This window comes from Megascapheus bottae, chromosome 3, assembly GCF_031878675.1.
Source record: "Megascapheus bottae isolate mThoBot1 chromosome 3, mThoBot2.hap1, whole genome shotgun sequence".
NCBI lineage: Eukaryota > Metazoa > Chordata > Mammalia > Rodentia > Geomyidae > Megascapheus > Megascapheus bottae.
Window position 1 is genome coordinate 54228977 of NC_143511.1, and position 13988 is coordinate 54242964.

The 13988-nt window shown below is 36.7% G+C and overlaps 1 protein-coding gene across 3 annotated transcripts in view; it reads left to right on the forward strand.

Moving 5' to 3' along the window:
* The window catches only part of Ift74 (intraflagellar transport 74), a 67976-nt gene that overhangs the window by 39004 nt on the left and 14984 nt on the right, over positions 1-13988 (forward strand). For all 3 annotated transcript variants that reach the window (XM_090330074.1, XM_090330073.1, XM_090330075.1), the window contains exons 9-13: positions 1526-1664; positions 3197-3259; positions 5898-6041; positions 8143-8183; positions 10228-10307. In XM_090330074.1, coding sequence (XP_090186200.1) covers positions 1526-1664; positions 3197-3259; positions 5898-6041; positions 8143-8183; positions 10228-10307 — 467 coding nt within the window. The remainder of the gene's footprint in view (positions 1-1525; positions 1665-3196; positions 3260-5897; positions 6042-8142; positions 8184-10227; positions 10308-13988) is intronic.

A 13988-nucleotide genomic window follows, 5' to 3' on the forward strand; every position in this document is an offset into this window, starting at 1 on the left:
TTTTGCCAGTCCTGGGCTTGAGCTCAGGGCCTGAGCACTGTCCTTGGACTTTCTCAAGGCTAGAGCTCTTCCACTTGAGCCTCAGACCACTTCTGGCTTTTTTCTATGTATGTGGTACCGTTTTTCTATGTATGTGGTACCGAGGAATCGAACCCGGGTCTTCATGCATGCTAGGCAAGCACTTTAACCACTAGGCCAAACTCCCGGCCCTCAGGTGCATCTTTTACTTGGCTATTATGAGATAAAGTTGGTAGGAGGGTTTCTGAATCTAGACTATGCTAGTTTGGGGGTGTAAGTATGCAGAAAGTGTGAGAACATGTGGATGTAAAAGTTAACATCTGTGAGTGAGAGATAGGAAGTTGTGTTGTTACTCAGATTTTTAAACCTGACCCGAAATTTGTGATCTTGAAATTGAAAATGTATGTTAAATAAAACTTTCTATAGGTAAAACTGAATTATTTACATGAAGAAGTGGCAACTTATCTCGTTTTTAAAAAGAAATTCCCTAATCTATTGTTGGCTTTGCATAGGAAATAGAGATACATCACTAGTATTTCTTTTTTTTTTTCCTGTGGTTCATGGAGCTTGAATTCTGGGCCTGGGCCCTGTCCCTGAGCTCTTCAGCTCAAGGCTACCTCCCTACCCCTTTGGCCACAACCCCACTTTCAGTTTTCTAGTGATTAATTGGAGATAAGAGTCTCACGGACTTTAGTGTACCAGCCTGGTTTTGAACCTCCATCCTCAGATCTCAGCCTCCTGAGTAGCTAGGATTATAGGCGTGAGGCCTGCACTCTCTTTATGTAGGCTTTTATACTAGGTTCAAATTCATTTGGGGTTGTGACCTCCTGCAGACGAGCTTTCTGTGGCCTGGCATGTCTACTTAGACAAAGAATTCTGTGGTTAAAAAGGACTTGAAAACCACTATTCTGCAGCTTATCTATATTACCATTTATGTTTCAGGTATTGTAATAAAAATGTATCCCTATATGTACAAGGCCTTAATATTTTTCTATGATGATTTGTGATTTCTTAGTAAAGTAAAATACAGAGTAAAGAGATAGGATTTGGGTGACAGAACAAGTGTGAACCAATTCAGCAGTAGAAACCACTGGACACTATGTTGGGAATAAACTGTACAACTTGGGGGGAGGAGGAGAGTCAAGAGGGGAAAAACTGGGAGAGAATGAGGGTGGAGGTACACTGTTCAAAAAGCAAATGCACTCATTACCTGACATGTAAATAGAACTCCTCTGTACATCTCCTTTACAGTAAAGTTTATAAAAAAAATAAGATTTGGGAATGGAAAAAGAGAAAAACATCAAATAAGTTTATGCTGATGGGGACAGATTTTGATAGTGTAAGTAGATGTGTTTGTTTTCTTTGAATTGAACTAGAAGGACTTTTCATTCATACACTATAGTTAAATGTCTTTTAAGTATTCTATAAATGAAGATTGTGACCTAATGGAAATGACTTGCTTTTTCTTCAATATAGTAACATGAAACTTTCATGTTTTTGATTTCAGGAAAGAAAAACAAATTAGAAGTGTAGAGGAAGAAATTGAGCAAGAAAAACAGGCAGCAGATGGCATTATCAAAAATATGTCCTCTGAAAAACAAGTGAAGTACATAGAAATGAAAACAGCAAATGAGAAATTGTTGCAGGTAATACTATAGGTTACTACTATGTATTAGTCATGTAGGCATATCACTGAGATTTCTTCAGCATCAGCATCTCCTGACATCTTCACTAGACCTACTGACCAGGGTCATTATTGTAACCAGATCTTCAACTAATTCAAGAATATTTAAATTAGAGAAAACCACCTATCTAACAAACTTTTTCTTTGCAATACTGTAGTCTGAACTTAGGGCATTGTACTTGTTCACAGGTGCTTTACCACTTGAGCCACACCTCTAAGCTATAGCTTTGGTATTTATGTGCGTATTTCATTTTTGGGTGTCACAGGGATAGATGAAATCACTCGAAATTTTATGGGCTTTTAATGGAATCATTAAAAAATGTCAGGAATCAGCATCATATGGATTTTAACTTGTTTTCATTTGTGTTGCTGCTTCACTGGCAGCAGTTCTGTGATTTGCCATATCCCTATTTTGAATTATTGTGCCCTAAGCATGTTGCCTAAATAAGCAATTTAAGTGCCTGATGAGAGTAAATGATAATCCTTCTCCTTGTTCAGCCATAATGGTTCCTTTTTTGCCTGATTACCTTTAACTAGAAGGCTGACAAAAGAATTAGGCTTGATAAGAATATTGCTTTAGTTCCTCTTTATTTTACTGACATTTTTATATCACTTGTTATTTTGGAAAAAGCTTATAACACAATGAAGTATGAAACACAGTTATTGCAAAAATACCCCCAGATTATTTTTAATTTTGACTGGAGTTTGTAAGTAAGTTCAGAGATCTTAGTCAGTTGGTGAATGTGTGAATGTGTGTGGGTGAGGGGCGGGGGAGTGGGGGATGGAATAAAGGTAGAGGAGTGAAGAGATAGAGATAGAGGGGTCTGTGTGTATAGTATATATAGATATTTGCCCTAATATAAATTATACAAAAGATATGAACATTTTGTGAAGGATCAGATTTAAAATCATGATTTTAAATAGTGACACCCAATTTGGAAAGTTTTTTTTTTTTGACCAGTTCTGGACCTTGAACTCAGGGCCTAGGCACTGTCCTTGGGATTTCTCAAGGCTAGAGCTCTATCACTTGAGCCAGAGCACCATTTCTGGCTTTTTTTATTATGTATGTGGTACCAAGTACATGATAGGCAAGCACTCTACCACTAGGCTAATCTCCCAGCCCTTGGAAGGTTTTTTTTTTTGCCATTTTTTTATTAAAGAATTTATTAACATTGATTTTTATATCATATTTCAAATGACAAGTTTAACAAGTGTTCAAGAAGAGCCTTGGAAGTTTTTGATGTATAATATTCTCAAAACTCTAATGCTCTATTTTGAAAAATTCTAGTTATCTTTAACATGCTTATGAAATGTTTTCTGAAGGTAGATGACAAAGATTTTAGGAATAATGAAACAATGAAATCTTAATAAATTCTAGTTATATATAAGATAACTGAAAAAACTTGTAAAATTTACTTGGTAATGTCTGCCAAATCCATATTTGAAATGTTCAAAATTCTTAACATAATGTATATTTATATATTTTTTTCTTAGGAATTAGATATACTTCAGCAACAACTAGATTCACTGAGCATGAAAAAAGAAAGCCTGGAAACTGTAAGTATAAATCAAATAGGGCTTTGCGTAGCACTCAACTATGAAAGCTAATTCAGCTATTACTGGAAATTCATCCAAGCATATCTGCACATATTAGCAGTTTACTAACAGGAGGCTCATCCTGGGGCTTGAACTTAGTACTTAAGTGCTGTCTGTGAGCTTTTTTGCTCAATGTTAGCACTCTGCCACTTGAATTATAGCTTTACTTCCCTCTTTTTTGATGGTTAATTAGAAATGAGTCTCAGACTGGCTTTAAGCCTTGATCCTCAGAACTCAGCCTCCTGTAGCTGGGATTACAGGTGTGAGCCACCTGTGCTACATTATTAACTCTTCTATTTTGATTAATTTGAAAAATTCTTTAGTGCTCATATCCCCAGTCCTTTTGTAAAATGGAGATGATATTCTCTCTTGTAGGCTTTGAGTGGATAAGATAGCATATAAAAAATAGGGTTGCTTAGTTTGTGGAGCACATCTCTAATCCTAGTATTTTGCAGATTGATGCAGGAAGTTCATGAGTTTGAGGCTAGAATGTCTTAAAAATCCAAACCAAAATAATGGTAACAAAAGAGTATAGTGGGGCCGGGAGTTTGGCCTAGTGGTTAAAGTGCTTACCTAGCATGCATGAAGACCCGGGTTCAAATCCTCGGTACCACATATAGAAAAAAGCCAGAAGTGGTGCTGAGGCTCAAGTGGTAGAGCTCTAGCCTTGAGAAAGTCCAAGGACAGTGCTCAGGCCCTGAGCTCAAGCCCAGGACTGGCAAAAAAAAAAAAAAAAAAAAAGAGTATACTGCCTGGCATAATAGAACAATTGCTCACTGAATACTAGGTTTAAATGTCAAATTATCACCATTATTCTGTTTGTTATCCAATAAAAAATTTTACACAATGTCTATTTGCATCATCTTAGATATTTTTTTTATGAACTAGAGAGTAGTGGTAAATTCAGAAATGTTCCACTTAATGATGGCTTCCTAATGAGGCCATAACAGAGTGTCACAAACTGGGTAGCTTAAAGCAACAAAACTTCTTGGGTATCGTTCTAGGAGCTAGAAGTATAATTAAGGTGTCCGCAGAACTTTGTTCTCCTGGACATCAAGACTTCTTCCTTGTGTTTGATGGTGACCATCAGTCTTGGTCTTGCTTGACCTGAGTTACCTTGGCTTGTCTTTGTGTTATCATTCAAGGCCCCTTGCTCTACCCAATTAATCCTTTTTTTTCTTTCTAAAATTGTAAATCACTTTATCGATAGGAATTAAAATTAGAAAAGATTTTACAATATATAAAATATATTCAACACAGTATCACTGTTTTGGTGGCATATGTCCATGTAAACATGTAAAGGATTGTTAACATCTAGTAAAGTATTCCTGAACATTAATTTGATAAAATAGTATTATTGTGGCTATTTTTAAATATATTTTATTGCTATCATAGAGGTGATGTACAGAGGAGTTAAAAGTGAGATAATGATTACATTAAAAAATTATTAAAGAATTTATTAACATTGATTTTTACATAATATTAACAAGTATTCAAGAAGGGAATCTATATATAATCACTGGCACTTAGATTTTAGGACATAATTGAAATTAGGCTGAGGGTTTATATGTCATAGATACATATTAATCTATGTATTAAAACATGTCTATAGAGTCACAAATTTTTATGTCTATGTAGTTGTGTTTACATTTCCAATACCATGTCCATAGCATTGGGTATGCAAATATTGAGTCATTGCTCTTGCACTATATGGATCTAATAGCCACATATTAAGAATACCATGTGTCTTTTGTTCCTTTGGTCTTCACTTGTCTCACTCAACATGATTTGCTCTAGATTCATCCACTTCCCTGCGAATGCCATTATTTTATCTTGTCTGTTGGCTATGTAAAATTCCATTGTGTCTATATACATATATATATATATACCACATTTTTTGTATCCATTCATCTGCAGTAGGGCATCTGGATTGTTTCCATCACCTGGCTATTGTGAATAGTGCAGAGATGAACATAGCTGAGCAGGTGTCCTTATCATATCCTCATATCCTGGGTTATGATGTTCAGGATAGATGCCCAGGAGTGGTATGGCAGGATCATAGGGAAGGGCTATTTTCAGTTCTTTAAGAAACCTCCACACTGCTTTCCAGAGTAGCTGAACTAGCGTACAATCCCACCAGCAGTGCAGCAGGGTTCCTTTTTCTCCACAACCCCGCCAGCATCTGTCATTGAGTTCAAAATCTTGGCCATTCTTATTGGGGTAAGGTGGTATCTTCGGCCCCTTGCTCTAACAATTAATCCTTTTTTAAAAAACAAAAACAAAACAAAAAACCTGTGCTGGGGCTTGAACTCAGGGCCTGGGCACTGTCCTTGAGCTTTCTCAAGGCTAGAGCTCTACCACTTGAGCCATAGCACCACTTTTTCCAAGGGAAAAACACTTCTGGCTTTTTTCTTTTAACCAAGGAATTGAACCAAGAGCTTTGTGCATGCCAGACAAGCACTCTACCACTAGGTCATTCTCCTGGCCCACCCCACCCTTTTCTTCTTATAATACTCGTCATATTGGATTAGGGCCTAATGACCTCACCTTACCTTTCTAGCTAAAATAGCACTAACATTTCTTCCTTTTTTAATCTCAGGAAATAGCACACTCCCAAGTAAAACAAGAGGCTGTACTGATGCATGAGAAGCTTTATGAGTTAGAATCTCATCGAGATCAAATGATTGCAGAAGACAAAAGCATGGGATCACCAATGGAAGAGAGGGAAAGATTACTTAAACAGGTAGAAGGAAAAGGCTTTGTTGAGCGTGTTGATTTTTTTTTTAATTGAAGAGGTATGAAGAGAAAGCCAGTAAGTTGATTAAAAAGTAGCAAATAATTAGCAACATCTAAATATGACATACAGAAGTCATTTTTCCATATAAAGTGTTCTTTACTCTAAATATGAAGTACTTAACCAAAAACTTATAGAAAAGTCATTTTCGCATATAAAGTGTTCATTACTCTAACTATAAAATACTTAACCAAAAACCTACAGAAATGTCATTTTCCTATATAAAATGTGTTTTACATTAATCCTACCTACTAGACTACCAGGGAATCCATGTGTTCTTTACATTAAATTCTCATTTTATATTATGCTTTTTAGGCATTTTTGGTCCATTATTTCATATTTTGGATCTTTACTAAAAATTTGAAATTCATTTGTATTAGTCATTAAAAAATAATCTTATTGAAAATAGATTCTGTTACTTGTTTGGGGACAAATTACTTTTTGTGCTTATTACTTTTAGTATCTTCATGAAGGGAATGAATTACAATGTACTATAAAAACATGTGTCACAAAATCATGTTATGTATATTCAGTAGCTTTTTTTACTACCTAAAGGTTAACTTATAATTAATATGTTCTGTCTGGAGACCCCTAGGAGAATTGAATATATATTTGAATATAGATGTAATCAGGAACTCTTTTGTCATCTTAGGTTGAAACCATGAACTGCTCCCACGTGTTTTCTAGAACCACAGGCTTTCTTAGACCCTTATGTATCAATTTAGGAACTAGTGAGGTGTTAGAATCATTCTAGAGTGATGTTAAAATTTAGGTCTTCTAATATTGCCTGAAGAGAAATCATAGAGCAGGACAAGAGAAAGTAACCTTGTCGAGTAAGACAGTTAGTAGCTATTATTAGATTTAAATTTCACATAAGTAGTCTAAAGTATATATGTGTACATATATACACATACACATCTATATAGCTTCTATAGATTGAGATACAGGCATTTAAAATGTTATATGGTACCCTAAAAGTTAATCATAGTTTATCTAAAATTGTTTTTTTGTTTTTGCCAGTCCTGGGGCTTGAACTCAGGGCCTGAGCACTGTTCTTGGACTTTTTCAATGCTAGAGCTCTATGATTTGAGCCACAGCACACTTCCAGCCTTTTCTATGTATGTGGTACTGAGGAACTGAACCCAGGTCTTCATGCATGCTAGGCAAGTACTCTACCACTAGGCCAAACTTCTGGCCCCTGAAATTCAGTTTTAACCAGGCTTACTAAATCTGGTAGCATTACAATGGGTGGACCTTACATGTTAATCTAATACCTCAGATCTGAATGTTAATCTGATGACAGCTGCTTGAGGATAAATGTGGGTATATCTATGATCCTTCCTTTGAGAAAGAAGAAAGGAGTTTGGATAATTTCTTAATAATTTTTCCTTTAACTTCAAAGGTTGAATTTTAAGAAATATATTTGACTAAATTTAATAGTAGATAGAAGTTTTTGTGGGTTTTTTTTGTGGGTCATGGGGCTTGAACTTAGGCTGGGCACTGTCCCTGAGCTCTTTCACTTTAAAGCTACCACCCTGCCCTTGAGCCAAGCCCCACTTCCTGTTTTCTAGAGGTTAACTGGAAGATAAAAGTCTCAGGTCCTTTTGTGTCCAGGCTGGCTTTGAACCTTGATCCTCAGATCTCAGCCTCTTGAGTAGATAGCTAGGATAATAGGCGTGAGCTACCACTACCGGCTAGATAGTTAATTCTTAAAATAGATTCAAGACTAGACTTGATATTTTAATATAACTCTAGAAGGAAATTCTCCTTTAGATAAATGAATTATCTTTTTTTGGGGGGGGGGGGGAGCGGTGCCTGTATGGTACTTGAACTCCAGGCTTCACACAGTTGTTCGCAACTGGTGCTCTACTACTTGAGCCACACCTCACGTTCAGATTTTTTGTTAATGAATTAGAGATAAGAGTCCCTAGGATTGTTTGTCTTGGATCTTTAGATCTCAACCTCCTGAATAGTTCAGAAATACCGCTCTGAGCCAACTGTGCCCAGCATGAGTTACTCTTTAAATATTTTTCTTTTTATGTTTTTATAGGTTAAAGAAGATAACCAGGAAATAGCCAGCATGGAGAGACAGTAAGTAACATTATCTTTGAAAATTTTCTGTTTATTTGTCCTCATCTGACATTTAATGAAGTAAAAGAGTTCATCTTTTATAGGTATCTTTTCTGTAGTTCACATTGATAATAATTATGCAGCTTCCCAATTTATTGGGCATGTAAGAGCCATTGGGTAATATAATTACTTTTTCTTGGTGGTAGTGGAGATTGAATTTAGGGCCTCCTGCTTGCAAGACAGGTGTACTACCACTTGAGCTATACCTCCAGCATCTCTTTTTGTGTATTATTATCATTATTACTATTATTTTTGCCAGTCCTAGGGCTTGAACTCAGGGTCTGGGTGCTGTCCTTGAGCTTTCTCAAAGCCAGTCCTGAGCCACAGGACCACTGTGGCCTTTTCAGTGTATGTGGTACTGAAGAATCAAGCCCAGGGCTTTGTGCATGCTAGGTAAGCACTCTACAACTAGGCTACACACCTAGCCCCTGTGTTGATTGTTTTTAAAATAGGATCTTGCCCCAGTGCTGCAGCCTTCCTTCTTGTGCTTCCCTGTGATGCTCAGGATGACAGCTGCATGCCTTTTACTTTGCCTGTATGTGGGATAACAAGCATACATCAGTGCATATCACCACGCCTAGCCATTGAGTGAGATGGAGTCTTTCAAACTTTTTTGACCAATCTACCTTTGAACTGTAATCCCATGATCTTACCATCCAAGAAGAATAACCTTTATTCTTCAGCATTACCCTTTATTAGTATATTATTAGTAGTATATTATTGCTTTGTTAGTATATAAGTTGCATATTTAAAGTATACAATTCACAGCTTGTTATTTAGAGTTGTACAAGCAGTGCTCCATTCTTAGTGGAATCATACAATGTACAGTGTATAGTTCTTTATGGCTGGATGGTTTCATTTAGGATAATGTCATCAAGGTTCATCTGTGTTGTAACATTATATCAGTATTTAATTTAAGTAGTATCCATTGTACACATATGCCTTATTTTATCCATTCTTCAGTTGATGGACATTTGGCTTCTATTTTCTTGAGTATTATGAGTCATGTTGATGTGAATTTCCTTGTACTCTGTGTGTGTGTGTGTGTGTATGTGTGTGTGTCTGTGTGTGTGTGTCTGTGTGTGTGTCTGTGTACCAGTTCTGGGTTTGAACTCCAGGCCAAGGCCCTGTTTCTGAGGTTTTGTGTGCAAGGCTAACACTCTACAACTTGAGCCACAGCTCTACTTCTGGCTTTTAGTAGATAATTGGAGATGAGTTCACAGACTTTCCTACCAAGGCTGGCTTTGAATCGTAACCCTTAGATCTCAGCCTCCTGAGTAACAAGAATTAGATGTGAGCCACCAGTGCCCAGACCTATGCAGGTTATTATATGGATGTACAGTTTCACTTCTTTTTTTATTATTAAATAATTTTTTATTTTGATTAATAGAAGGGTTACATTATATTCACCAGATAGAAGGTGCATAACTTCACAAACATTGATACCCTTTCTCATGACATGGTCCCCATTTCCCTTCCTCAGTTTCACTTCTTTTGTGTATGTATCTAGGGATGGATTGCTAGCTTCTGTGGTAACTTTATGTTTTTTTTCCTAAGTTGAATTTCCATCTAGATCAAATGACTGCAGAAGACAAAAGCAGGGGAATATTTTAACTTGTATAATATTCTTCTAATGATAGATTTTTCTTCATTTTCTACCTTTTTACAATATGTTTCAAAGTTAATTTTGTGCAGACTTACAAAAAGAAAGCAGCTGTACTCTATCTATCTATCATCTATTTTAAAAAATTTCCTTAGTATACAAGTTAAGCTTGAAAGGTTGAAGAGAAGAGTCTGCCTGACTAGGCAACAAAATGTTCTCTGACTATACTTGCTCCAAAAAAGAGTAATCAAAAGAGATCTAGGAACTCTTTTGTGTTTTGGTTTTCAAAAGAGGGCATCTTACTTTTAGATAAAATTTTTGAAACTTAAGAAAGATTTTGCATCCTAATTGAGTGTTCTTGCAGAATGTCTTCATAAATTCATTCTATAACATTTTTAACAGGTTAACAGATATAAAAGAGAAAATAAATCATCTTAATGAAGAAATTAGGCAACTCGATCTGGATTTAGAGGAGCACCAAGGTAACATTTTTGTTTTATTTCTATACTTTCATAATGGATATTAACAGATATATAGCAATTTTGATATTAAGTAGAATCTCAATATCCATTTAAACTCTGGTGATTTATTATTTACTTATTTATGCTATTACTAACTTTAGCAACTGAAAATGCTAATTATTATAATGAAGGGAGAGAATGAGATGAGAATATAGTGTAAATATGTCTGCTGATGCAACAACGAAATCCTCTCCTATCTAACTAATATGGAGTAATTAAAAGAACAGGTGCCAGTGGCTCTCATCTGTTAATACTAAGGAGACCGAGAATTGAGGATCGAAGTTCAAAGCCAGCTCAGGCAGGAAAGTTCCTAAGACTCTTACTTCTAATTAACCATCAAAAGTCCAGGAGAAGTGGTGTGGCTCAAGTAGTAGAACACTAACCTTGAACAAAAATACTCAGGGACAGGGGCTGGGAGTTTGGCCTAATGGTAGAGTGCTCGCCTAGCATGCATGAGACTCAGGTTTGAGTCCTGGGTACTACATACATAGAAAAAGCCAGAAATGGTGCTGTGGCTCAAGTAGAATTCTAGCCTTGAGAAAGCCCAAGGACAGCGCTCAGGTCTTGAGTTCAAGCCCCGGGACTGGCAAAACAACAACCATAACAACAACAGCAGCAGCAGAACCCTCAGAAACAGTGCCAAGACCCCGCATTCAAGCCCCAGGACTAACACCGAAAAATAAACCAAAACTAAAACAGGCTATTTCTCATTTTTCATTATCAAAAATAAAGCTGCAGCCGGGTGTGGTGGCTCACACCTGTAATCCTTAGCTACTCAGGAGGCTGAGATCTGAGGATAAAGGTTCAAAGCCAGCCAGGACACAAAAGTACCTGAGGCTCTTATCTCCAGTTAACCTCTAGAAAATGGGAAGAGGGGCTGTGGCTCCAGGGTAGGTTGGTAGCCTTGAGCTGAGGAGCTCAGAGACAACACCCAGGCCCAGAAGCAGGGTGATAGCCTTGAGCTGAGGAGCTAAGGGACAGCGCCCAGGCCCAGAGTTCAAGTCCCATGACCTCCCCACACATAAAAAATAAAACTGCAGTAAATACCCTTGTATGTTTTTTTGTTTTTTGTTTTTTTCCCAGTCCTGGGCTTGAACTCAGGGCCTGAACACTATCCCTGGACTTTCTCAAGGGGAGAGCTCTACCACTGGAGCCTTAGCACCACTTCCAGCTTTTTTTCTATGTGTGTGGTACTGAGGAGTTGAACCCTGGTCTTTGTGCATGCTAGTCACATGCCATTAGGCCAAACTCCTGGCCCTTGTATGTTTATGTTTATTAACTTGTATACTACTACTGCAAAACAAATTTCAGCAAAGAAAATTCTGCATAGAGTAGTAGCATTTGAATTTATAACTTTTATTGATTTTGTAAATTTCTTCTCCACAAAGGTTGAACTATTTTATAGAATCAGCAGCATTGTGTGGAGGTGTTACTTCATCAGTGCAGGGAATATAAATGTCTTAGTTTGACCTCTCTTAGTTGAAATCTCTTGACTGTTCCAAAGTTTGAATGTGCAGTTTTCCAGTGATCCACATGGTGGGGCTAATCTTCTGAGAATCTGTATAGGGCCGACAAGTACAGTTAGTAAAATACACTCACAGTCACTTCTCTAAGAAGATTTGTGGGCCTAATTACTTGCTCAAAGTCAAATCTTCACTTGTAGAGTCTATTACTTCTCTAAATATGGATTAGACAGTGCAAGTAAATATCATCTGACTATGAATGTATGAGGCATATTACAGTAATAAATATATACCATAATAGACATATATTGGAAGTGTTATAGGAACATTGAATTACTATCCTAAGTTCTGAGAGAATTCATTAGAATTTACCCTAGACATACTTTTCAAGAGTAAAAATATAGAAAATCCTTCTCTTTAGTCTGCCTAAAAAGGGATATTTCTTCAAGGCCTGTGTTGGGAAGCTTTTTTTGTTGTTGTTAAATTTTATTGTGGGGATAATGTACAGAGGGGTTACAGTTACATTCATCAGGTAGCTGCAGCATTACTTCTTGCACATTGATACCCCTTCTCATGTTTTCCCTCCCTCCACCCCCTCCCAATCATCTTGTTTTCTTCCCTTCCATTCCCTATTTAAGCTTTTTGTTTTTATGTCAGGTAAAAATTTAGGCAGAATAGTTGGTTTAAGAGCATAATATTGTTCTGTATCCAGAATTCATAGACTCAGATCTAGGCTTTACTACTTTACTCTTTGATTTTAGATGTTTATTTAGCTTATATTTATTCTCTCATCTTCTAAAGGAACAAATAATAGTGTGTGTGTTTTTTAGGATTATTCTGAGGCTTAGATGATGGATTAGGTTGGTGTAGGAAGAGAGAAGGAGAAACAGTATCAGTTTTAAAAGTTATAATCAATGCTATCTGTAAACTGAAACTTGCATAGTTTTTCTGGGTATTTTCCCAAGCCTATGTTGAACAGTATTTCCTCCAGGACATATACAAAATAATGTATGTACTTTCAAGGTTTTATGTTGTGTTTCTGTGATTCCAATGGCATCTCTCCATTGCTATTCTGTGGATTCTCCATATATATGTGATGCAGAAGAAAAGCCCACAAATTTCTACTTGAAAAATTGTTTAGTGGGATATTATCTAATCTTGTCTACATAGCTGTAAACAAGCATTTTTGGACAAAAAATGATGTAAAAGTTAGGTGGAAAGGAGAAACTAAATAAGAGAGGAATTTCATAAGTTTCTGCACTAAAATTGAATTAGGAGTTAGGAACAACTATATCTTGGTTCACTATGAAGATGCTAAAGAGGCTTAATAGCTCTGTACAAGTTGATATGAAGTCACTCTTGAAACAGCTGAAATCCTAGATTACTCTAATAAAAATGGTTATATATACTACAGAATTTATATTCTTCTTAGAATCCTATTTCTTGGCATAGTTCTTTAAAAAGGATAAAGACGCAATAAAGTTTACTCTATATAGAATGATAAGAATGTACTAGGACAGTGAATTCCTACCACATAGGAACAGTAGAAGGAAGACTGCTGGGAGACTCAGCTTGCTTCAGAAGGATAATTTGTGGGAACGAATCCAAGTGTGCAGAACTCCTAAACTCCTCTTTTTTTTTTTTTCCTCTTCCACCTCCTTGTTTTTGTTTTCTCTTGCCTTTTTCAACTCCAGAATTGGTAATAGATTTTTTCTGAGCTAGGGACTTTGAGCCACGGAAGTCACCAGTACATGCTTAATATGTTTGAATCAGTAAGAAGTTGAGGTAAACACCTATTGTAAAAAATGGCATTCTCTAGAGTCAGAACTACTTTGTAGAGTCTGAAATTTTAGATATATCTAGACTATAAACACTGAGTAAAGACAATTGCATTAGACAGCAAATGTTCAAATGATGATCAATCCCTTGGGAAGGCAAAAAAGATCTTATCTACCTTCTCCATGGCCCTGGCTAAGGCATAGAGAATAACACAGGCTGGGAATGTGGCTTAGTGGTAGAGTGTTTACCTAGCATGCATGAAGTCCTGGGTTCCATTCCTCAGTACCACATAAACAGAAAAAGCTGGAAATGGCAGTGGCTTCACTAGAGTAGCGTGCCAGCCTTGAGCAAAAGCAGCTAGTGAACAGTGCCCAGGCCCTGTGATCAAGCCCCAGGACAG